The sequence below is a fragment of the Bufo gargarizans genome, chromosome 1 (genome assembly GCF_014858855.1).
Source record: "Bufo gargarizans isolate SCDJY-AF-19 chromosome 1, ASM1485885v1, whole genome shotgun sequence".
In the NCBI taxonomy this organism is placed as follows: Eukaryota; Metazoa; Chordata; class Amphibia; order Anura; family Bufonidae; genus Bufo; species Bufo gargarizans.
In genome coordinates, this window is record NC_058080.1 from 676,704,975 (window position 1) to 676,730,172 (window position 25,198).

A 25,198-nucleotide genomic window follows, 5' to 3' on the forward strand; every position below is an offset into this window, starting at 1 on the left:
TTATTCCCCTGGGTTGCGTGTAACATGTCACAAACCTCTTAATTATCCCCTCCTACACTCCCCAATTTGAAGCCTTTACAGCCTTCGAAAATTATACATTTTCTGAAATCACCTTCATGGATCAAGAAATCTGCCGGAAGCACTGGAAAATCTTATACGCGGCTAGATTAAGACCATGGCAAATTAAACTAATTATTACATACCGGTTTAACCAATTATTAATAGCTCTCTAGTGAAAGAAGGAAACAATGAAGTCAACTTGATGCAACACTCAATCCAATTCAGGTGGAAGATCGAGGGCTTTGTGATACTTACTTGGAAATTGGATTGACGCTTGCTTCGACGATTGTCAAAACTTTACAATTCTTAATATTTTCTGGAAACTCCTGTATACCTGTAGATAAACGTAGCAAAGAAATAATCAGTGACGATGGAGAATATATGACCAAGTGCAAATATAGCATGGGCTTCCGGAAGACTTAAAGGGGCTGTCTCACTTCAGCAAATAGTATTTATTATGTAGAGAAAGTTAATACAAGGCACTTACTAATGTATTGTGATTGTCCATATTGCCTCCTTTGCTGGCTGGATTCATTTTTCCATCACAATATACACCGCTCGTTTCCATGGTTACGACTAGAGTTGAGCAAAGCGAGTTTCAGATGCCAAATCAGAAGTCACTTCGTACAAAACTTCTGCATAATACTGTACAGAGATTTGTCTCCGTACAGTATTAGTATGGGCTCCGATGAGCCGAAGTAAGTTTTAACTAACTCGGCTTCGGTTCCGAGGTTCTAGTCGCAACCGAAGCAGAGTTCTGTTTCAAGTTTTAAAGTGGTTTTCCACTTTAAAAATCAACTACCGAAGTTATTCAAGTGAAGTCACACGCTACTTCGCGAATAACTTACTTTGGCTCATCGGAGCCCATACATTCTAATACTGTACGGAGACGAATCTCCGTACAGTATTATTCCGAAGTTTTGAACATGGTGACTTCGGCTTAAGCATCCGAAGTTCGCTTCTCTCAACTCTAGTTACGACCACTTTGCAATCCGTCAGCAGTGGCCGTGCTTGCACACTATAGAAAAAAAGCTCCGGCCTCTCTTGTGGCCGAGACGGTGGATGCTCACATAGGCTGGTGCTTTTTCCTATAGTGTGCAAGCATGGTCATCGCTGATGGATTGCAGGGTGGCCGTAACCATGGAAACGAGCAATGTATAATGTGATAAAAAAAAAGGAAGCAATATGGATAATAATACATTAGTAAGTGCCTTGTATTAACTTACTCTACACAATAAACGATATTTGCCGAAGTGAGACCATAGATTTGCATATGCCAAACCATGTCTGTAAATAACCCTCTGATATAAAAAACAACACAATGACTCACTGTTCACCCACATTGTAAATAATTCAAATATCTCAACCTTGGGGAAAAAAAGGATAAAAACTATATATGAGTGCAGGAGAAATTGTGCTGATTATTAAAATGTCATTACAAGACTATACAGTTCGGCTGCAGAAACACGCCAACATGGTGTTTCAGGAAATTCATAACCTTACATCAACCACAATGCGATTTCTATCCCGTCATCGTATTTTTGGGATGGTCTTACGGTCACTTGTATAGGGGAAATTTTAAAGGGTTTCCAGGAATCTAGAATTGATGGCCTATCCTCAGGATAAGTCATCGATATCTGATTTGTGAGGGTCTGACTCCCAGCATCCGCCGACCAGCTAACCAGAGTGCTGCAGCTTAGCAAGTGACGTCATGTTCATCGGTCACATGACTAGACAGAGCTCAGTCCCATTCAAGTGAATGAGCCCTGGGCTGCAATACCAAGCACAGCCGATATCCGATGAACAGAGCTGTGCTTGGTAGGCTCGCCAGGGCGCTACAGCCTCAAGAAACAGCTGATCGGTGGCAGTGCTGAAACCCCACTGATCAGTTATTGATGACCCATCTTGAGGACAGGTCATCTATATTGTATTCTGTGGCACCTAAAAAACAAAAAGAACCAATGAAGGCCAAAAGGAGCAGATCCCTCTGAGAAGAGTGTCTTTGCATTTGTAAGGTTTAGTTACCCTTTAAGGGCTTATTGCATAGGTGCACAACCTGCGGCTCAGGGGCCACATGCGGCCCTCAAAACCATTCTATGCAGCCTCCAGCCATCTGGTAGCAGACATGTATGTCTATGTCTTGTGGCTTCTCACATGAATCTTTCATGTATTGTCCCATTAGATGGGAGTACTAGAAGTGTAACTAGACATTTATAATATATACTGTATGTTGTATATGCCATAAATATAGTATTTCACTTGAAAATACCCCTTTAAAGTTTATTTTCGGCCCTTGGAATTGGTCAGGTTGACAATGTGGCCCCCAACCAGAAAAGGTTGTGCACCCCTGGCTTATTGGATCAGTTGGATAATTTTACCCCCGACTCCGCAGCCACAGAGGCCTACTTTAATACCACACCCAAGTGGAGTACATAGAGAAGAGGAAAATGTGCACCACCACTGTGATGCTTGGTTCTGTCACCCAGGACCAAAAAGCCTGGTGTTTGTATCCTACCCTTCTCCATGACCCATGGACCAATTTCTTCATAGAGAAGGACAAAACACAAACATTTGGTCCTGGTGAAAGTACCTAGCACCCCAATGGTGGTAAACATTTTCCTCTTTTCCACCTACTCCACTCGACCATGGTATTAAGGCAAGTGTCTGTGGTAACATGAAGTTTCCAGAGATTCAGGAGTCACATTGTACAATGAATGCAGCTCCCCAGAAGAGATAAATCCTTTGTAGATTCTCCAAATTACCAAGATTATGGGACAATGCACAGTTGGACGTACATTCTCCAAGGACCCCATAAGCTGCCTCTGTAATACATATGCCCTCCCGGCACCGCACCAGTGGTTTTCACTTGGGTATTGGCAGACAAAAGGATTACACCTGTTAAGAGATTTGTTTTGCTGCTGGGGCCTCATTAGCATTGGTCAACATGAGGTGGTCTGCAATCTGAAAAGACACTCCTAATGACTACTCACAAGAAAAGGGGAGCGTGATTTAGCAACTAACCCCTTGGTGTAAAGACAGGATGCAGGAGACCCTAGAAAGCCTTCAGAGGAAAGGAGGATTTCCTTTCCCATTATCATATCACAATGGGTTACCTGAATGTCATCCCTATAACTGAGGTTAAATTGTGTGAACACCAGCATGTTCAGGATTTGGAAAATTTTCTCAGAACTGTATAAACATACACCATAGATACTTTGAGCTGAGCATTCCAAAGAAACTGAAAATACAGCTATTGCCAAGACTGGAGACGCCCACTTAAAAGTCTCACTTAAGTGGTGCATGCCAAATCTGGGGCTCAACGAATGACTTCTAGCAGGGTGCTCCTACAGCAAGCCTGTATTTATAGGCCGGAGCAGGGGTTGTCATAACATGCCCAGGAACCTGTATAGTAGATGACATTAGAGTGAGTCATTACAGAAATTAAAATACAGATTCTTGGATGGGTCATGTCAACCACCAGCAGGACTTGAGGGCACATGCATGCTACAGGAGCACCTGCCACACACCAGATTAGCAGGAACTATGTAGGAGAGATTTTGGGTCTGGGGTGTGTGCCACCGCTCTATCAAGGGCAGTCAAACCATTCTGCATTTGGGCAGAATGTGCCATGGTCAGAAGGGGTCCTCAACACCCCCAAGTACATGGCCTGCAGGAAAAGAAGCTAGGGTTAAGTGCTCCTAAAATCCAATCTATTAACCCAAAGTCTATTATGGCTTAGGCTGCGTTCACTTCTCCGTTAGCGATGATCTGGCATATATGTCCGCTGGACAAAAACCGCTGCGTGCAGTGGTATTTGTCCCGCCCCAAAACCTGGCATTTATGCGTCCGGATCGCCTCCAGATCCAATTATAGTCAACAGGGATCTGACGGTGATCTATTGAATCCTCTGCCAGAACTGCCTGCTGGAAACATTCACCGGAGATGGAACGCTGTCTTAGATAGGTTGGTCATGGGCTAATTATCTATAAAGCGTAGATCATTCTCAGTCTACCCTCACTGGAGAATTCCGATCAGTTGGGATATTTTTGGGCTACAGACAGACATGGAGAATGCTTTGGTCGGGACCCTTGACTGCTCTATGGCTAACATCACGTTTGACACCTAATACATAACAATTATGCTTATTGTGAAAAGTAGCAGAGTGGAAACGCTTTCAAGGATCCATAATAGATATAAACTTGTGCAGATCTCTACTACGTGTTGCTGCTAGTTTACGTTCCTCGTTCTGTCCTGTAAAACTCATGGTTCCAAGCATCCAAATAAGGAGATCAACACAAAGCCGAGCTCAAGATGCCAAAACAACACTCAGAAAACTCATTTTGCAGTTCTGACAAGTGGCTACTAACATTTCAGGAGGTAAATATGGTATTTTTTATTTTTATTTTATCTGACGCACAAATCAGAGCATGACAGAAAGTGTCGCACTATTACAGTTTTCGCAATACTAGATGAAATGTTTTAAAAAAAATGTTTTAAACGTGCAGAAGACAAGTCTATTCTTTTCTTGTTTCAGGACTAAGCAAGGGTGTGGGAATTACCCAGGGTAGCATGCCTCTCTCTATGGGGGTGGTTGCCGTTTCAGCAAGTTGCCTCCTAGTTCAGGGGCGGATTGGGAACTTAAAGTGGCCCTGGAAAGAACCTAAAAGTGGGCCTGTGTTGTAGGTAGGTTCAAACTGACAGAAGACGGGCCAAAACAAGTAGCGGGGGACAACCAAAGTAGGCGGGGCCTGCAATACTGTAGTGCAGTGCAGAATACCGCTCAAGCAGAACCAAATACCGCAGGACAGCACAGAAATACTGCCGCCCTCACCAAAGTATTCAACTGTACCACCATCATGAGGACAGTAATACAGTTGAGTTCATGAGGGCACCTGAGGCCGTTGAGCATCAGATCATTATGTACCTGGCCTGCGGCCATCAAGAGTGTTGAGTGCCCCCCTGGGCATCGGCCCACTGGGAAATTTCCCTGTTGGGTCTATGGTCAATCCGCCCCTGCACCTAGTGTAAAAGCAACTCTATCTTCACCTGCACTAGAAGTGGGGGCTGTATTATTACATGGGGCAGCACAGGATTAAAAAGGCAGACATCATGGTACTATTAGTAAGTCTACTGGCTCTCTAGAACTACTAGTCCACCTAACATACTGGTTAGCGCCATTTTATGGATGCTAGAAGGGTAGAATGGAGCTGTAATTGCAGATATAGCACATGCACAAGAGTGGCGCTACTGCTGGAAAAATGACAATCAGTCCCAATAAAGGGGGTTTTCAGGAGGAGAAAATTTGGGGCCAGGTTCCCGCTTCTGTCCACTTCCTGGTCCCAGCTCAACGCACAGGAAACGGCTGTAAAGGTCCTCTCAGCCAATCACTGGCCCGCCTCAGCTATGGATTTACAGCCATTTCCTGTGAGTTGAGCTGGAACCAGGAAGTGGGAAGTAGCGGGGACTGGAGCATCATCAGAACAGCAGCGGGGAACTGGTAAGGGTAGAGTAATGCTTTATTTTCAGCCATTTCTAAAGCAAATCTTTTCCACCCAAAAACTCATGAAATATAAAGCAATTTGTTCTAATTCTGCTATGCAGACTTTGCATGTACATCGCAGGGTATTATGTCGGAAGACTGAGAAAAGATTCAAATCTAATGGTTTGTGAATATTGCCTTTAACTTTTAATCAGTCAAGCAAAAGCATGAAGCAAAGTGATTCCAAGGTGTCCAACCTGTAAATGAGTGACAGGTAAAAGTCACGAACCCTCAGCAGTGCAATCATCTCATGCCTATTACATTTTCATTTTCTGTTTCTACATCCCCAGAGCTGAGCAATTTCCAAGGCCTTGTATCTAGCGCATCAACTGGTAAAGTGCAAGGTGTCATTTTTTCATTAAGTCATTAACCACCTGTGACTCAGCCCATGATACATTCAAGATGTCACCTCTGCTGACAACTAAATCCTCTTATTCTGATGCCGTACAGATCAGAAGAAATAACGCATATCTTTAGGGTATAAATTCCTGGAAAGGGAAAGTACTTGAAGGACATTCCAGGCTGCATTGTTTACATTGCCTGCCTTGTAAAGTGGAAAACTGATCTGCAAAAGTAGATAAAAAGTAGGTGAAATCTGGTGCACGTCGTCCAGCAGCTGGAGAACTTCAGGTGTCACCCGGACCTTCAGCCAACACTTCTCTTAAAAAAAGAAGCTTTCACCACGAAACACAATGTAATATGCAGGGAGCATGTTATATAGGTGCCTTTTGATAAATCAGAATATCAATAAAACCACGTTCATTTATTTCCGTAATTCAATTCAAAATGTGAAACTTGCATATTTTATACATTCATTACACACAGAATGATCGATTTCAAGCGTTGATTCCTTTTAATGTTGATGATTATGACTTACAGCTAATGAAAACCCAAAATTTAGGACAGGGCGGCCCACAAAAAAGTAGCCCGTCGCCAATACCTCCAAATTAAACTGCCTAATAGTAAATCTGTTTTAGTTGTCATAGCAACCAATCAGAACTCATTTCATTTTTTCAGAGCCCTGTAGGAACTGAAAGCTGAGCTCTGATTGGTTGCTATGGACAACTAAGGCCTCATGAACACGGGCGTTATTGGCCGTGCCCGTATTGTGGTCCGCAATATACGGGCACCATTCGTTTGTGTACCGCATCATGCATCCTATATCTCCAAATCAAACTGCCTAATAATAAATCTTAGGCCTCATGTACACGGCCGTTGTTGGCCGATGCCCTTGCTGCGGACCGCAATGCACGAGCACCAACCACGTCTGATGCGGATCGTGGACCCCATTCAAGTGAATGGGTCCACGTCCGCATACGGTGGGCACGTGGTCGGTGTTTGTGCATTGCCATTTGCGGTCCACAGCACGGGCATCGGCCAACAACGGCTGTGTGCATGAGGCCTAAGACTAAGATTTATTATTAGGCAGTTTGATTTGGAGATCTTGGAGGCAGGATACTTTTTGGTGGGCCACCCTGTGTCTCAGAAATTGAGAATATTATACAAGACCAATTAAAAAAATTATTTTTAATACAGATATGTTGGCCTACTGAAAACTATGTGGAGTATATACACTGAATACTTGGTTGGGGCTCCTATTGCATGAACTGGGGGCATAGCTATGGGGGGTGAAGAGGTAGCAGTCACTACCGGGCCCAGGGGCCTGGGGGGGCCCAAAGACCCTTGTGCCACATAAGATGACAGCAGTATTATAGAAAGCGCATGCAGGTCAGGTTACACCTCTGGCTGGAGGGAAGGGGTTAGGTCAAGAATTTGGCTTTGGGAGCGATGGGGTGCCTTTTCAATTTTTGCCTCAGTCAGCATGAAGGCAATGTGCTTCCCTGGCCACGAAGCGCTGAGGGAAGGGCGGCCCAAGCTGAACTCCTGCACCAGGGTCCGCGAGCCTTTAGCTATGCCCCTGGCATGAATTACTGCATCAATGCGTCGTGGCATCGAGGCGATCAGCCTGACGTGTTTTGAAAAATGAAAGGTGGAATCTGAGCCCATTTTCCTTTATACCAGTTTTGATAATCTCCCCCATTTTTTTTTTTATGTGACAATTTACCTTGGTATAATACGGCTCAATTTCCAAAAACATTACAAATGGTGTCACGGCAGCATAATAGACTATACCTTCAACTCATATGCGATTCAAGATCTGGGTGACAACCCTTATACCCGCTGACATGATGGCCACATGATTGTCACCGAGTGTGGGCAACCAAAATGGCTACCAAACAGCTGAATAAAAACTGCAACGGGTAAATGGCCTTTAAATCCAAAGTATCTGATGACATAGAGATATTACACCAGCCTGTCTGTACACAATGCATTTAACTTGTGAAGGTACTTACCATTCTTGCTGACATCTAGTTCCCTGAGATTAATGAGATTTGCTATAGATGCTGGCAATATTGTTAGGTCATTGTCTGGCAAACTCAGCTTGTGCAGAGACTGGCAGTTGAATAGTTGCTATAGAAAAAAAAAAACAGAGAAAAAAATGGCAGTCAGCTTCCATTTTCTACTTCACAGCTGATGGTGGGAAACAGAGGGCGAAACAATATGCAAGGAAACAATGGGGGTTAGGGCTGCAGAGCTCCCAGAGCTCCGTACGTTACAGACCGCAGGGTCTTGTTTTTGCCAAAGACCTAAAATATGTGACGTTCATGGTCCACTTTGATCAGAAAACACTTCATTTAAGGAAGGCCTCATGCACATTACCGTATGGATTTTGCAGACCGCAAATTGCGGATCTGCAAAACACGCATTTTTCGCAGACCCATTGACTTCTATGTGTCGGGGGTTCCCATTTTGCACATATTTTATCTTTATGCGGAATGGAGATATGGATGCGGAAAGCACACAGGTCATCCCTGTGCTGTCTACATATGTATGTCCATTACACAAAAACATAGATTATGTCTGCAAAAAGTGGAGCACGCACCCACTGAAGCTGGCGAGTCTGCAAAAAAATAAACAAAAAATGCAGACAGCACACAGACCGCATCCGTATTTTGCAGACTGCAAAACGGAGACGGCTGTGTGTACGAGGCCTACCTGCATGACTGCTGACAATTAATTCCTAGACTTCTAGTAGGCACAATAGAGGAATGGCACAAAATAGACTCCAGAATTGTTATCACGTGGGGAATGCAAGTAGTTGGTAAAGCAGACCTGTCAGGAGAGGGGACGGGTCGATTTAAACTTGCGCTTCAGTTCAAATATAAGCCCCAAAACATATAAGGCTACTTTCCCACTTGCGTTGTTAATTCCGGTATTGAGATCTGGCAGAGGATCTTAATACCGGAATTAAACGGATCTTCTATGATTTTGCACATCAGGATGCGGTTGTGTGAAATCAAAATGGAAAAAAAACAGATCTGTCATTAAATACATAGAGAGTCAACGAGTGATGGATCTGTTTAGGCTTCCAAAAAAACTGATCCATCACCATCAACTTCTATTGTTTTCAGTGCTGAATCCGGGTTTTTTCCCTTTTTATGACTGGACACAAAACTGCAGTTTGCAGCGGTTTTGTGTCAGGTCACAAAGCGGAATCCGGATGGAACAGAAGACATCCTGATGCATCCTGAAGGATCTCTTTCCATTCAGACTGCATGAGGACTAAACCAAAACGTATTTTTCCGGTATTGAGATCCTGTGCAATACACTGGCTGGGAACTGTAACTCTTCGTAAGCGTCCCGGTTCATGGACAGACTGTTATAAGTAAGGGAGACAGTGGGGTGGAGTATAGAAAATCTAGGCATTCCAGTTGCTGCCATGGATAGTAAGCAGGCTTAGTCATAGAAAATAGTTTTTGTATTTTATATCAGGAAATGTTCCTAACATCTTATCTGCTATTTCTACATAAATTTGTAAAGAAAATCATGAAAATGGCGGCAGGTGCTGTATACACAGTATAGGTGAGGCAGGGGCTGTATACACAGTATAGGTGAGGCAGGGGCTGTATACACGGTATAGATGAGGCAGGGGCTGTATACACAGTATAGGTGAGGCAGGGGCTGTATACACAGTATAGGTGAGGCAGGGGCTGTATACACAGTATAGGTGAGGCAGGGGCTGTATACACGGTATAGATGAGGCAGGGGCTGTATACACGGTATAGATGAGGCAGGGGCTGTATACACGGTATAGATGAGGCAGGGGCTGTATACACGGTATAGATGAGGCAGGGGCTGTATACACGGTATAGATGAGGCAGGGGCTGTATACACGGTATAGATGAGGCAGGGGCTGTATACACGGTATAGATGAGGCAGGGGCTGTATACACGGTATAGATGAGGCAGGGGCTGTATACACGGTATAGATGAGGCAGGGGCTGTATACACGGTATAGATGAGGCAGGGGCTGTATACACGGTATAGATGAGGCAGGGGCTGTATACACAGTATAGATGAGGCAGGGGCTGTATACACAGTATAGATTAGGCAGGGGCTGTATACACAGTATAGATGAGGCAGGGGCTGTATACACAGTATAGATGAGGCAGGGGCTGTATACACAGTATAGATGAGGCAGGGGCTGTATACACAGTATAGATGAGGCAGGGGCTGTATACACAGTATAGATGAGGCAGGGGCTGTATACACAGTATAGATGAGGCAGGGGCTGTATACACAGTATAGATGAGGCAGGGGCTGTATACACAGTATAGATGAGGCAGGGGCTGTATACACAGTATATAGATGAGGCAGGTGCTGTATACACAGTATAGATGAGGCAGGTGCTGTATACACAGTATAGATGAGGCAGGTGCTGTATACACAGTATAGATGAGGCAGGTGCTGTATACACAGTATAGATGAGGCAGGTGCTGTATACACGGTATAGATGAGGCAGGGGCTGTATACACGGTATAGATGAGGCAGGGGCTGTATACACGGTATAGATGAGGCAGGGGCTGTATACACGGTATAGATGAGGCAGGGGCTGTATACACGGTATAGATGAGGCAGGGGCTGTATACACAGTATATAGATGAGGCAGGGGCTGTATACACAGTATATAGATGAGGCAGGGGCTGTATACACAGTATATAGATGAGGCAGGGGCTGTATACACAGTATAGATGAGGCATGTGCAGATGTGCAGGCACCTGTAAATGCAGCCAGACAGCAAACTGCATATAAAGTATAGTAGAAATCACAACTTTCTAACATACTGTGGACTCTCAATTTCAGAATTTACATTATATCTGCTTCCTGTCAGTGAATGGAAACAAAAAGTATATAATTAAGCAAGGAAACTTTTCTTTAAACAATGACTAAGGTTACATAAAAGTGGACAACTCCATCACAGACACCAACATTTCTCCATGACTTTCTTTTTTATTTAAAAGGAGTTTTCTAGGATTCTACATTCAGGGCTTATTCCCACGAGATCTCTACAGATCAGCGGCGTCAGACACGGCTGCAGTCGCTGCTTCTTTATTCTGCTCATCAGCGGGAATCTGGGGCAGGTGATCACACATGTATCCTATCCTTATCCTATGCCAGTTATGGCTAACCTCCGGCACTCCAGTTGTGCTGAAACTACGACTCCCAGCATGCTCCATTCATCTTTATGGAGTTCTAAGAACAGCCAATCAAGTGTGCATCTTGAGAGTTGTAGTTTTAGCACAGCTGGAGTGCCGGAGGTCAGCCATCACAGACCTAGGGCAATAATGTAAATTCCCATGTACATGTGGTAGGACACATTGTATTCCCTGCCCTGGGCCCAGAGCTCCAGCTTCTAGTCTAGTGGTCAGAAAATCCAGACCTCTGGACCTTTCTATGCAACTGATGGGTCTTTAAAGGAAATGTGTCACTAACATTTAGAGATTTGCTTTACAGCAGCCACCATGGGCCATAGACACAATGGACAGAAGGGGACCTCTGTGACTTCTATGGGAGAGTTTTCTAGGCATGCTCTGTGACCTATGCAGAGGTCAGGAGGGAGTAGAGAAGCTATGGTATCACCTGTTGTGAATGGTGGATCCTGTGTCATCTATCTATATTAAAATCCTGCCTGGAATGATAAGCAGATAACTGCAGTAAAGTGATCTGTACAGACCAATCAGTGGCACCTATTATGAGTGGCCACTACGAAAATTCTAGGATTTTATATATATATATATATTTTTTTTAAAAATATAGGGTATATATATATTGACATGAAACATGAAAAATAACATCACCAAAAATTCCTCAAAAGAACATGATTAAAATGACGTATTCCCTTTAAAGGGGTTGGTCACTGCATATGCGATTTTACACAAGTCTGCAAATTCAGTTCTGCTACATCTGTAAATACAGCACACAGACACTGCCATGTGTCTGGCCCAACATAAATAGCACTGTATATATGACATGTATGAACTGTACTCATGTATGTGATGACATGTCATACTTCATTAATAAATTCAGTCCTGAGCCATCAGATCAGACCGCAGGGCACTTCCTGTATATGTGCCGCCATCAGTACACGGATTGTGCCGTGATCGCATGGTTTCCATAAATCACATTCTACTCCACAGCACATGCCCCGCTCTCATCACCTAACCTGACAGCGATGATCTCATATTGCATTATCCTAATCAGTAGCTTCAAAAGTTTGGGAAAGAACACTCTGTAACCAAACACTGCGTGTGCACCCTGCAATCGTACAGCTTTTATCAGACTTGGAAATGTTGCACCATAGTGCAGTACTGCAAAAAATACTGTGTACACTATGCAGCTGAAAGATGCTAATTAAAGGGGCTTTGCAGGGCTTACCCACTGATGACCATCCCTCATGTGACTGGTGAGGGTCTGACTCCTAATCAGTGCTCAGTCAAGCAGTACAGCCTCTTCATAGTGTAATACCAAGCACAGCGCCATACATTGTATAGGTTTGGTATTGCAGCTCGACCCCTTCACTTAAATGGGACTGAGCTGCACAAAGGTCGCGTGTCCAATGGACAAGATCGCTCTGCAGCACGGTGTGGGCAGAGCTTATGCAGATTCCTGGGCTGCAGGCTCCTCCCACACAGGCCGGCAGAGCTATCCGTGCCTGCGGTCTGAATGGTGGAGCAGGGAGAAGTCTTCCTGCCTCACCATTCACAGCTCAGCTGGGCTGAAGGAGGGGAGGAGCGCGGGGAGCCGAGCGGTGAGTGACAGGACTACAGCTCCCTGCGCTCCAGGAGGGGGGCGCAGCTTAAAGGGAATACTGGCGGCATCCACCATCAGTTTTTAACTGCTGTGTGGATGCCACCCCCTCAAAGATACCGATTCTCATCTCGCCTCAAGGCAGAAACGGCTCTGCAGGCATCATTGCAGTAACCAGCTCTGTCCTCTACATAATGGATAACACTGTGTAGTTCTGATGCTGCAGGTACTCCAGAAGAGCTGATGGACAGGTGTGTAGGGTATAGGACCACCGCCAATGGGCAGTTTCAAGTCTGTCCACTGCGGGAAACATGCTCCATGTGGGAGTGTAATTTCCCAGACTGGACACTTTTCCTGTTACAGAACCATATGGCACTATAATGATTTAAAATGCTGTGTGTCCCTGGCCGACATCTGCTGCAATAATTTGTAATCATACAATGCCATCAGTACAAATCATTACAGTGGACGTCGGGCAGAGACACACAGCATTATAAACCATCACAATGCTGTACGGTTCTGACACAGAAGCAGAGTTCACTATGGGAAATTATGTTCCATGCAGTGAACACGCTCTTCTGAAATTAGCCAATCGGATATTGATGGCCTATCCGGAGGACTCCTTAAATGTCAGCTGTCCTCACAGATAACAGACTATTGCTGGGAACCCTGCAGGGACAATTTCTTTCTCTACTTTTTGACAAGGGACTAGTCTAAGAAATATGGATTCTCCAAGGTGGTTTTAAATTGCAGCTTGATAAAAATGATGGCAACATGACATGTGCATATGACATCATGGTGACAAAACTGCACCCACTGAGTATGATGGATTTCTATGTCATGTCATTGCCTTGACCTCCTTTCAGCCTAGTTCACACCAGTGGTTTGGTCAGTATTTTGAGCCAAAACCAGAGGTAAAGAGCCTAGAAAGATAAAATAGAAAGATTTGCATCTGTTCTGTTTTTCACATGCACCTGGTTTTGGCTCAAAATATGATATTGGGCAACTACGTGATATTATACTGTACAGGGAAACTAAGGGCTGGAAAAAATATGGGATTTACGGAATGCATCAATGGCGGAAGAACCCTGACAACTCTTCAGTAGAGAGAAGGCCTAACCATGAATTTGGACGTTTCTGAGCTCTATACGAGGTAACAGTTCCCGGTCAGCCTCCCAAACTGTGACATTAATTCTACAGTGAGGTCTCATTTTAGGGAAAATAAATCAGCAACTGATAAATCAGTTCATTGTTTTGGTGACAACATGTATTTCTGCAAACCAGAAATTTCTGCAATAAATCTGGGATGGTCAGTGGTGATCCCTTTACTCATAGAAAGGGTATTCACTGAGACGGTGTCACACAACTCTCCACCCCGACAGCAGACCTGTCACTTTATGAACTGTGACATGCTTACTCCCAAAGTAAAATGAGCTCATAAATACCAGATGACTTTGTATCTTCATATCCTTTGTGACATTTATGAGTCCTCCTGCCTATAATTTATGTCCAAAGTAAAACTATAAGTCAGCTTTCAGGATGAGTCAATTAATTCTATGTCTGCCTTGCACAAGCTTGACAAGGGTCCAAGGGTGGACTGGGAGCTTAAAGTGGCCCTGGAAAAAAACTAAAAGAGGCCTCATGTTTTAGGCAGGGTCCAAATTGACAAAAGACAGGGAAACACAAGTAGGCAGGGACAGCACAACCATAGTGTAGCACAAAATGCTACCCCAGCAGAACCAAACACCACAGGGCAGAACAAAATACTAACACCCCTACTGCACTGTTCAACTGTATCACCGTCCTTAGGACTGTGATCCAGTTGAATTCAGGAGGTGACCTGTGGCCTCCAGCCAGGTGCAAAAGTACCTAATGCTCCTAGCATTAATTACTACTGAGAGCATCCGATTATTAGGTATCCAGCTGGCAGCCATAAGGAGGGCTTAAGCTTCTTTTTCGTATGGTTAAAAGCAGTGGATCCTACTGAAAGAACATCAAAAAGAACAACAAAATGGCCAGTGTGTAAATCGGTAAACACTGGACATAGTTTTCAGGCGATCAAGTGATTCCTACTGACCCCCCCCAGATACACATACATGCCCGGTTGAGTATGCATGTGTTCTGAGAGTGGAGAGGGGAGCAAGCTGCTGCCAGGGACCTCTGATGGTGGCTCTTATTCCCTGAGAACAAAAGAATCAGGTGTTGAAATTCAACTGCTCAATCCTTCATTTCCCTGATATCTGCAGTCGGGGAAAAGCTGGGACAATCCTATACACAATAACAGCAGACCACGGTTTTTCAGGCATTAGAGATGGAGATTGTCACCATTAACCAGTAACAAAGGACGATAAATGAAGACATTCTGCTGTACTTAGAAATAAACTACTACTAAATCCATTCATGAGGAGGCCTGGGTGGAAGAACGTGTATCTGTCCATAAATGTTAGATCTAGGTATAGTTGACACAATTTCCATGTTTGCTCTATGATACATCGCCCATTTATGTGATGGTCACAGGACAGAATAAGTGAGTCACAGGGACTGGTACCGGAAGGCCAGGGACTTAACTGTGCTTTCATTTACACCAATGACTGACAAGCATCACGTGGAAGCAGAAAATGGAGCCATGACCTAATGACAAGCTTAGCATCTTTACACATCCTCACACAGCAAATAAGAAAGAGGAATGACAACGCGGAGAAAAGGGAAGAGAGAGCGGGGAGCAGTTACGTGTCACATCTCATTGATTTTCTCCATTTCAGAAGACTCCTTGTCTCGTGGTTACCAGCTGACGTTTAACATTTCATGTGAACTGGGAAATTCTACAACTCACATCCAGCGTCAATCATATGCACTGGTCTCATTTATCAGGAGGACCTCTGCCACTTGTGGAGGCCATGTTGCTCATTTATTAATGCACAAGCTGCCTGAATGGCAATGGAAGCTTCTAATGGTGGATGGTAAAGGTTATAACTTTGTAATTAAAGTCAGTTCCAATTAGCACCCAGCTTCAAGAAACTCTGGAAATGTCTACCAGGGAGCTTGGGCAGTGTAGTTTCTCATTGGTTCACCCCTGGGATCCTGGGTTTAAAGAGGTTATCCAGGAAAAGATATTGATGACCTATCCTCAGGATGGGTTATCAGTAGTGTTGAGCGAACTTGTGTTTTAAGTTCGACGTCTAAAGTTCGAGTTCAGGTTATCGAAGTATCCCGTTATGGATTCTAAATTCCGTTATGGTCCGTGGTAGCGGAATCCATAACGGGATACTTCGATAACCCCAACCCGAACTTTAGACGCCGAACTTAAAACACAAGTTCGCTCAACACTAGTTATCAGTATCAGATTTGGGGGTGGTCTGACACCCCTGCCGATCAACTATTAGAAGAGGATGGGTGCTCCATGAGCGTAGAGGCCTCTTTCTAGGCCATGTGATATCACCATACAACGGTCATTTGCAGCTCAGCCCCATTCAAGCCAATGGGGTTGAGCTGCAATACCAAACACTGTCACTATATGACGTACGGTGCTGTGCTTGGAATACTGTTAGGAGCCAGAACAGCTCACCAGAGCTCCTATGGGCACAGCAGCTCCATGAAACAGCTGATTGGCAGGGATGCCGATGTTCTGTCAGATTCCCATACCTTGACAGGATGCTATACCCGGAAGTGACGCTGCCGCACCGAAATCAGCTGGAGGAGGGTGTGTGTGGATCTGCCCAAGCGTGGGAGAAGCACCTACTTCATTTGCATGCGCAAAACTGTACACCGCGCATGCGCACTCAGGGTGACCCCAATATCCTGCACTCAGCTCTGCTATGTGGTGTCCCCAATATCCTGCACTCAGCTCTGCTATGTGGTGTCCCCAATATCCTGCACTCAGCTCTGCTATGTGGTGTCCCCAATATCCGGCACTCAGCTCCGCTATGTGGTGACCCCAATATCCTGCACTCAGCTCCGCTATGTGGTGACCCTAATATCCTGCACTCAGCTCTGCTATGTGGTGACCCCAATATCCTGCACTCAGCTCTGCTATGTGGTGAGGCTGAACTGCTCCAGATGATGTGTCCGCGCATTCGCACTCAGGGGTAGGGAGATCTGATGGAACATTTTGCACTGAAAAATCTACCTACCCCTGAGTGCGCACACGCGGTGTAAGGTTTCGCGCATGCAAATGAAGTAGGTGCTTCTCCCACCGCGGTGCAATTTTTTTTACAAATCCAGTGGATCTGCGCTTGCGCAGATCCACACACACCCTCCTCCAGCTGATTCCGGTGCGGCCGCGTCACTTCCGGGTATAGGAATCTGGCAGGACACCCGCGAATGTGATAATGATGACCTATCCTGAGGAAAAGTCATCATTATCTTTTCATTTCTATAAAAGGCTATTAATAGTGCTACTGTAGACATCCTCACACTATAAAAATACCAGAGCACTGGTGCTCAGGGCTGTATTTGCCACTAGGCATCTTGGGGCTTGAGACCACGAGATTAAAGAAACCCTCCAGTCCAAATCTAAGATTTGGCTACATATGACACATGTATAGTCAACATACCAGAGGCCATTCAAGATGGCTACCACCATCTCAGACTTCCCCATGCAGACAGCAGTAGCAAAGTCTAAGACACTTCCCCCTTCTAGTGACCTTGGATGGACCATTGCCAATGACCTAGGCATGGTGTCCATCCAAGATCAGTAGAAAGGGGGGGGGGGGGGGGCTATCTAAGACTTGATTATAGAGCTTTACATAGGAAGGTCTAGGACTGTAGTGGTCATCTTGAAATGAATCCAACAGGTAACGAGAAGAGGACGACACTGAGAAAGTAGAGCAGACTATACATAAAAGTGTGGGCCAGCACTAATAAAACTTAATAACCTGAAAAATCTAGGTCACAAACTAAGCAAGAAAGAAGAAAAGAATTATGAAGCTTCCATGCCGGCTTCAGCATTCTAGTTTTACTGTGCAATTATAGAAACAGAAGTGTTTTTGCTGATAGACCCGCATCTGCTGAAGGCTGCGCTCATCTGCCTGGAAAGTACAGGGATCATCAGCAATAAGTTCATTCCAAGATGTTACAAAATAGGAATGTTAACTATTCTTAACATTTTACTGAACATAGTGTTAAAGAGATTTTCCATTAAAAACTGTTATATTTCACATAGCTATCCCCAATCCAATTTCTAGTAGTAAAAGCAATATTAACTACACAGCTGCTTCTTGCACTCCAGTATATAATGAACGGCTGAATTTTATGGTCAAAGGGTAAACTGATCCTGCCCAACAGTCACCGAGGTCAGATTCAAATACTGCCCAACATGACAAAGTCCTGGTGGTACTCGTCACATGTGGCATAGAAACCATCTGTACAAAAGGTTGAAGACCATTGGCTTAGCATGCCACATTCATATCAAGTCACAGTTTCTCCTGAAGGACATCTGGTCACATGGGCCCTACAGAAGAGGTTCGTTTCAGTGAAGCACCATCTTTGATAAACTTGGGCTATATATTCAGAAAATCAAGCATCTGCCATCATTGTACTATATCTATTATTATTTTGTTTGCTTATGTACAATATGAGGAAACACAATTTCTGCAGGACCCTAGAAACCATCAACCTTGCAGGATAGATCTGATTATTCTGCACACAAATGCTTTCTTGTATGTGGAAGATGGGTCCTAATAAATGAATATCCGCCAACACTTGAACTGAGAATGCATGTGTATTAAAGACGTTTTCTCGTTACAGACAAGCCCTATAATTCTATCTGATTTGGTAATCAACTGACCGCTGCGGGTCTTACTTACAAGACTTTCCCTGGCAAATCCAGCGGTTTACTTGGGGTACATAAGGCTGACATTTTTCCTGCAGTGGCTGCTCCAAGGCAAATGTAATAGATGGACTGATGAGGTTTGGAGGAGCTTACTAGAGGCTCCCAGCTCTGGCTCATTGAGGTGGGTTGTCAAGATGAAACAAAACTCTTTAGCACACAGAGGTTGGATTTCTATTCGCTCACTATGTAAGCTTACAGATAATAGCTTTATTACATACATATATGGCTTATTGGTCACCAGACATTGTTACATTAAGACAACCTCTTTTTATATGCATATGGATGCATGCTTGGGAGCCCCTCTCTATTAGACCTGGAAAAAGTGGCTCACTTTATGGAGGAAGGGATCTACCATATATTATACTGGTCTTCCATTCATTTGAATGGTCACAATGCAAAAAAACATCCACTGCCACCACTTTTACCACTACCAGATTTCACTGGTGGTAAAAGTGCATTGCTTGCAGGTCTACATTAAGAAAAGAGATCATCCCATTAAAGGGAATCTGTTACCCCAATTTTGGACTATTATCTGCAGTAATACATGAGCAGTACTGCAGATATGGAGTCCAGATCATAACTTTGTATTTTCCTACTGCCCCCTGTTCCCCCGCTGTCAGCACTCAAAGCTGCATTGAAATACATTGTCAGGACTGTTGCGCATGCTCACAGGAGTCCTCTGCATTATGTTACAACAGCACAGCAGTCCTGACAATGTATTTCAACACAGCTCTGAGCGCTGACAGCGGGGGAACAGGGGACAGTAGGAAAATACAAAGTTATGATCTGGACTCCATATCTGCAGTACTGCTCATGTATTACTGCAGATAATAGTCCAAAATTGGGGTAACAGATTCCCTTTAAGGTTAACCTACAATTATTAGCTTGACCATGAAAAATCATGTGAAAGGCCTGCTAAGACTTTACATATAGAATATTCTTTTATAATACCTTAGTATCATTCACGATTATCCATGGACATTTTGAATATTATCTTTGTGACATCAAAATGGATTCCATAGCTAACTCTATTTCACTAATGGAGAAAGTAAGATGTGCCTGCCTACGTGTGTGCTGCCACTTATACACTAGAAAGGGGGATCAAGTGAGAAATAACATCAGCTTTTGACAGCTCGGATGGTAGGAAAACGTATGAGCATCTGCTAGAGAACAGATGTAACAAGGTGCCAACTAAATGAGGACTTTGGAAGTGTAAGGAACTCCCTGGCCGAAGCTTGCGCTCATGAGATGGAGTCAGAGTTAAGTGAATGGTTGGCGCAGGGCTCTGCCAGGAAAGCTAGAGCAGCGACGTGAGCTAATGCCCATAAAACACAGCTGGAAGAGACCCAGGAGAGAGGGCTGCTTGTCATCAGTGTCATGGAAAATATGAATCCTATACAGAAAAGCGGTACCTTGGGAAGCTCTTCAATCTGGTTGGCATCCAAATAAAGTTCCTCCAAGGTTTTCTCGAATGTGAAAATCTCTTTCGGCACCTGTTCCAGGCTGCAGTGAGAATAGTCAAGTGAGGTCACAGTTTCTTCCTCTCCCCGCAAACACCGGCACGGCACCAACCGCACAAACAGGTTCCTTTTTGCAGTCATTTTCAGGCACTAAAAAGAAATCCAGATAGAAGATAAATGTCAAGTAAAATCTACATTCTCGGCAGGTTATGTGCGCGGCGCAGTCCTGAGCAAATACTGTAGTAGTCCCAGCACTTCTCCCTCCTGCCTACAGATTCCTAATGCACACTGAGACACAGTAAAAACCACAAGACGCTCCTCCATGAAAATCCAGCTAGACAAGTTTGGATGCAGAGGAATTTTCAGGAGGATCGGCGTCCTTTAATAAGAACAACAATGTCGTACTTGTCGGATGACTTTAACCAGTCCGAGGCCAGAGGACTATTGGTGTTATTAATGGCACACGGCTGGCCTCCCAGAAACTAGTATTGTACCATTTGTATTGTATAGGAGTGGCAGCCGGAAGCAAGCAGGATTGTCAATTATATTATAATGATGAGCACTCAGGTCAGTCAGGTACAGTAATCAGTAATTACCACTGAATCTGCGAAGCAAGATGTCTCAAGGGGAAAGTTTATGGTGAGCACCAGTCAATAGTATGCTGTGCCGGCAGCGACAAGAGAGCTGAAGCACTGGTACAGGACAAGATGTTACTCAAGTATTACTTGGGTCTTGTTTCAGGAGAATTAAAGGGGTACTCAAATCAGCTATGCCTAGCTGATGTTGGAATACCCACCATATATGGAAACAGGGGTGTTCCGGTTTAAAGAAGCACTCCATTTTGTTTGGTTTTAAAATTTTACATATGTTACTAAATCACCAGTATTTTAGCAGTGAAATTTGTTACATCCCTAACTCAGTTATATCCATACATTTTCATCCGTTTCATGAAAGGGGTATTCCCATCTGAGACAATGGGGGCAAATCGCTAGGATATGCCCCCATTGTCCGATAGGTGCAGGTCCCACTATATAATCGAGAACGGAGCCCGCAAAGTGGTGGCTGGAGGATCCCAGGTTTCCCACGGTCCAGCCGCCACCAAGCGCTCTCCCCAAATAAGTGGATGGGAGCACACCATGATTGCCCGGCCACCTCTCCCATTTATTTCTATGGGGCCAACGTAAATAGCCAAGCCAGCGCTCTGCTATTTTCAGCGGCCCCATAGAAATGAATGATAGGGACCTTCCAACACTTTTAGGGCTCTGTTCTCAGAGTAGGTATCAGACCCAGAGATGGGACCTGCACCTATCAGACAATAGGGGCATATCCTAGAGATATGTCCTCATTATCTGAGATGGGAATACCCATGTGATCTCAAGTCTGACACCTTGTTCTAATGTGTAAACAGGAACTCTGTCTGTCCCATGACATCATCACCAATTAAATCCCTTCTGGTAGCTCTCAGGCCCTGCCGCTGCCGCCCTCCGTGTTCTTCTGTATAGCTCTCTAAGATACAATGTCGCCCCGTCTATAGGACTGGGAGTGCAGATATATGGTAAGTGAGCTATAAAGGGATTTCCTGCAGCTATATAAACCTCCTTACTCCCTGTACTATCTGTGTGTACCGACTCTCCAGTAACATCACACTGGTCTCCCTGCTTCCTGCATGTAAGAGCTGACATGAGAGGTGACAGGGCAGATAGGGCAGACAGACACAAGCTGCATAACAGAGGAGAACATGGAGACCCTGCAGTGTGAGGGGTTAGAAGCTGTATCGCTAATCTGTCATGGCTGCTATTGCATAGAGCATTGCTGTGTGGTGAGACCCTGCAAAGTCAGACATGTTGGGAAATTTAGTATTCATCAGGAAAAACATATCTGAGGGGAGAAGGGATCAAGATGGCCGACAATCCACAAATTGCACATCAAATAAAGAAGGTATACACAAGGCATACACAAGAGCCTCCATACTAATCTTTAATAATGGCCTATCCTGCAATATATAGACAAAGAAAAAAGTCCTGGAGTGTTTCTTTAAGGAGACAGACACATAAAAGTGAATGGGAGCTAAGGAAACAGCATGACTCAATGTTTTATAATGGCCTTGACCCCAAAAACTCCTGGGATCAAAACCTGTGTCCCTGAACATAAAAAACCTGCTCACCTCTCTGTGGTCGTGAATTAATTCCCAGCAGTTTACAATAAAGGTCCAGATGGATGTTACTAGTTGAGGGGGAGGGGGGGGTGTCCCTACACAGTCTAACGCTATCAAATCACAGACTGTGAAGGGACACCCCCCTAAAGGGTAACACCCAGCCGGACCTTCATTGCAAACAGCTGGCAATTAATTTATAACTTTTAGAAGAAATAATAAAGAAATGGCACAAGTCATAAATAAGAATAGAAGCTTTAGAATTGCTATTACATGGGGAGTGCAAGTAGTTCCTAAGACGGACACGTCAGGAGTGGTGAGAGGTCCTCTTTAAGAAGGGAATACTGTGTGTGCCGATAATTTGCCACCGGAATCCTTGGGCAGTATATAATCTGCTATAGGAAATGTCCGTCAGTGCATCTGCAGGCAGACGGCTGCCGTGCGGGCGAGCTGCTTATCCATTTCCATGCACCGACAGAACAAGCCGCTCACAGCCATCATAACCGGCTGTCACTCCTGTCAGTGCCGCGCTCAGAGGACTAAATCTGCAAAGCTAATAAAGATCATGATACACTACGAGGCAGCGAGCTACAACGCACAAGGATTTATTGTTCAGCAACAGACCATGTAAAATTACTCCCAAAGTGTCCTGCGTTGGATCAGAAACATTATCACAATAAATTAGTAGTCATGGAGATGGAAATGTAACAACAGAGCGGAGCTGGAACAGAAACCGGAGCACCTCGGATATATGGCTCTAACCCCTCCCCCGCTGGAAACGGCGGGTTCTGTTGTCAGAGGTGAAAAACGAGCGCAATACATGGAACGTGCCCTGAAGAAGCTGCAGGTCTCGGCTGTAACTAGAAATGATCAGGCCCCACAGCTAATTTTTTTAACAGCCCCTCCTCCATCCAAAAAACTTTCACAACTCCTGACTCCTGTGCAACCCCCTCTCCTGAGGCTGGTCAAGATGGCGTTCTCAGACGAGGCCCGGCAGCCAGTCCATCCGTTTCCTACTCTTATACACTATATATGATATACACTATGTATATGATGTCATTGTATAATACTATTGAGGGGGCTTGGACAATAAAATCTTTTAGTCCTCCTCCTGGGTGGGCCCCAAAGCAGCTGCTTCCCCTAAAGCTACGCCCCTGGACTGTATGGTAATATTTAGCAGGATAATGCTTTTATTGTATTAAAAGCCCCCGCACACCGTAGTGTCTGCCAATACCGCCAATATAAGGCTACTTTCACACTCGCATTTTGGCTTTCCGTTTGTGAGATCCATTCAGGGCTCTCACCAGCGGTCAGAAACGGATCAGTTTTGCCCTAATGCATTCTGAATGGAAAATGATCCGCTCAGAATGCATCAGTTCAGGTTCCATTCTGCTTTGGAGGCAGATGAAACTGAGCCAAAAGAATCCATCCTGGCGCACAATGTAATGCCTCATGCACACGGCCGTTGCTTTGGTCCACATTCGAGCAGCAGTTTTGGCGAGCTCATGTGCGGACCCATTCACTTCAATGGGGCCGCAAAAGATGCAGACAGCACTCAGTGTGCTGTCCGCATCCGTTGCTCCATTCCGTGGTCCGCAAAAAAAAAAAAAAAAAAAACCCATGTCCTATTCTTGTCCGCGCATTGCGGACAAGAATAGGCAGTTATATTAAAGGCTGTCCGTGCCGTTCCGCAAATTGCGGAACGCACACAGATGCCATTTGCGGACCGCAAAACACACAACGGCCGCGTGCATCAGGTCTAAGTCACTGGGGACAGATCCGTTTTCACTGACAATAGAAAACGGATCCGTCCTCCATTGACTTTCAATGGTGTTCAAGACGGATCCATTTTTTGCTATGTTAAAGATAATACAAACGGATCCGTTTTGAACAGATGCAGACGGTTGTATTATCTGAACGGATCCATCCATGACGGATCCGCACAAAACGCGAGTGTGAAAGGAGCCTAACATGTATGGGGAACTCCCCTCACATTAATTCTGGCATTCTTTTCTTAAAGGGGTTGTCTGAGTGTTTAAAACGGATGACCTATGTGCTCTGCCGAAAGATATGCTCCTGGCGGCTTGAGACTGTTTGCACCCCTACTCGCTCAATGTATGGGGGGTGCTACCAGTTACCATAGCTCAGAACTGCTGGTAGATTGCAACCCGTCAAGTACATTTGCACACATGAAATAAGGGCTCTATTCCAAAGAAGCATTTTTATGTGAACTGTATGTTATATTGTTGATTATTTCATCCAGCAAAAGTAAACCGGTTGAATTAAAGAAAAAGGGAAAAACCCGGCTGCATTCATCCAGAAACAGCACCACTCTCATCTGCAGGTGGCGTTTGGTACTGCAGCTTCGCCCCATTCTTTTGGCTGCACTCCAGTACCACACACAACCTTTGTACAACCTGATCATCTTGTGTCACGAGACGACCTGAAACTGAACTGGGTGGAAACAATTTATGAAAGACGAAAGCAAATATTTACACAGGATCATTAATCGGCATTGTGCAGTCTGAAAAAGCAGCTTTTCCACTTAGTGAAGCAAACAACTCAGCCATTCCCAACAAACAACTTTTCCTTACAGACCCATTACCATCTGTGTTCTGCAAGAACGCCTGGTGGAAGCAGAGTATCAATGAAGTCTAAAAATGAAGGTCACCATTGGGCTGATACTTTATTGCAGCCTCTGTAGTGAGTGGGAACTTTAGGGTAAATGCACACATTCAGGATTTGTGTGTGGACAATCCGCACTGAAATCCACAGGTGTTTGCAGGGAAATCCGTGCGGTCAATCCACATCAATTGGTGCGGATTTTTCACTCCCCATTGAGCTGAATGGAGAAAGTCCGGTCAGGAAAAATAAAATAAATCTGCATCGTGTGCACTGAGAATTTCTAATTCTCATAGAATACAATGTACACGACCTACAGTGCGGATTTTCTGCACACAAATCCGTGCGCAATCCTGATCGTGTGCATTTAGCCTTAAGCTTAAGTTC

General features: G+C 44.6%; 1 protein-coding gene across 3 annotated transcripts in view; it reads right to left on the minus strand.

The window, feature by feature from the left end:
- The window catches only part of ERBIN (erbb2 interacting protein), a 209,115-nt gene that overhangs the window by 72,373 nt on the left and 111,544 nt on the right, over positions 1-25,198 (minus strand). For all 3 annotated transcript variants that reach the window (XM_044276141.1, XM_044276140.1, XM_044276139.1), the window contains exons 4-6: positions 19,990-20,187; positions 7,954-8,071; positions 316-394 (exon numbers count right to left, since the gene is read on the minus strand). In XM_044276141.1, coding sequence (XP_044132076.1) covers positions 316-394; positions 7,954-8,071; positions 19,990-20,178 — 386 coding nt within the window. In that variant the 5' untranslated portion in view covers positions 20,179-20,187. The remainder of the gene's footprint in view (positions 1-315; positions 395-7,953; positions 8,072-19,989; positions 20,188-25,198) is intronic.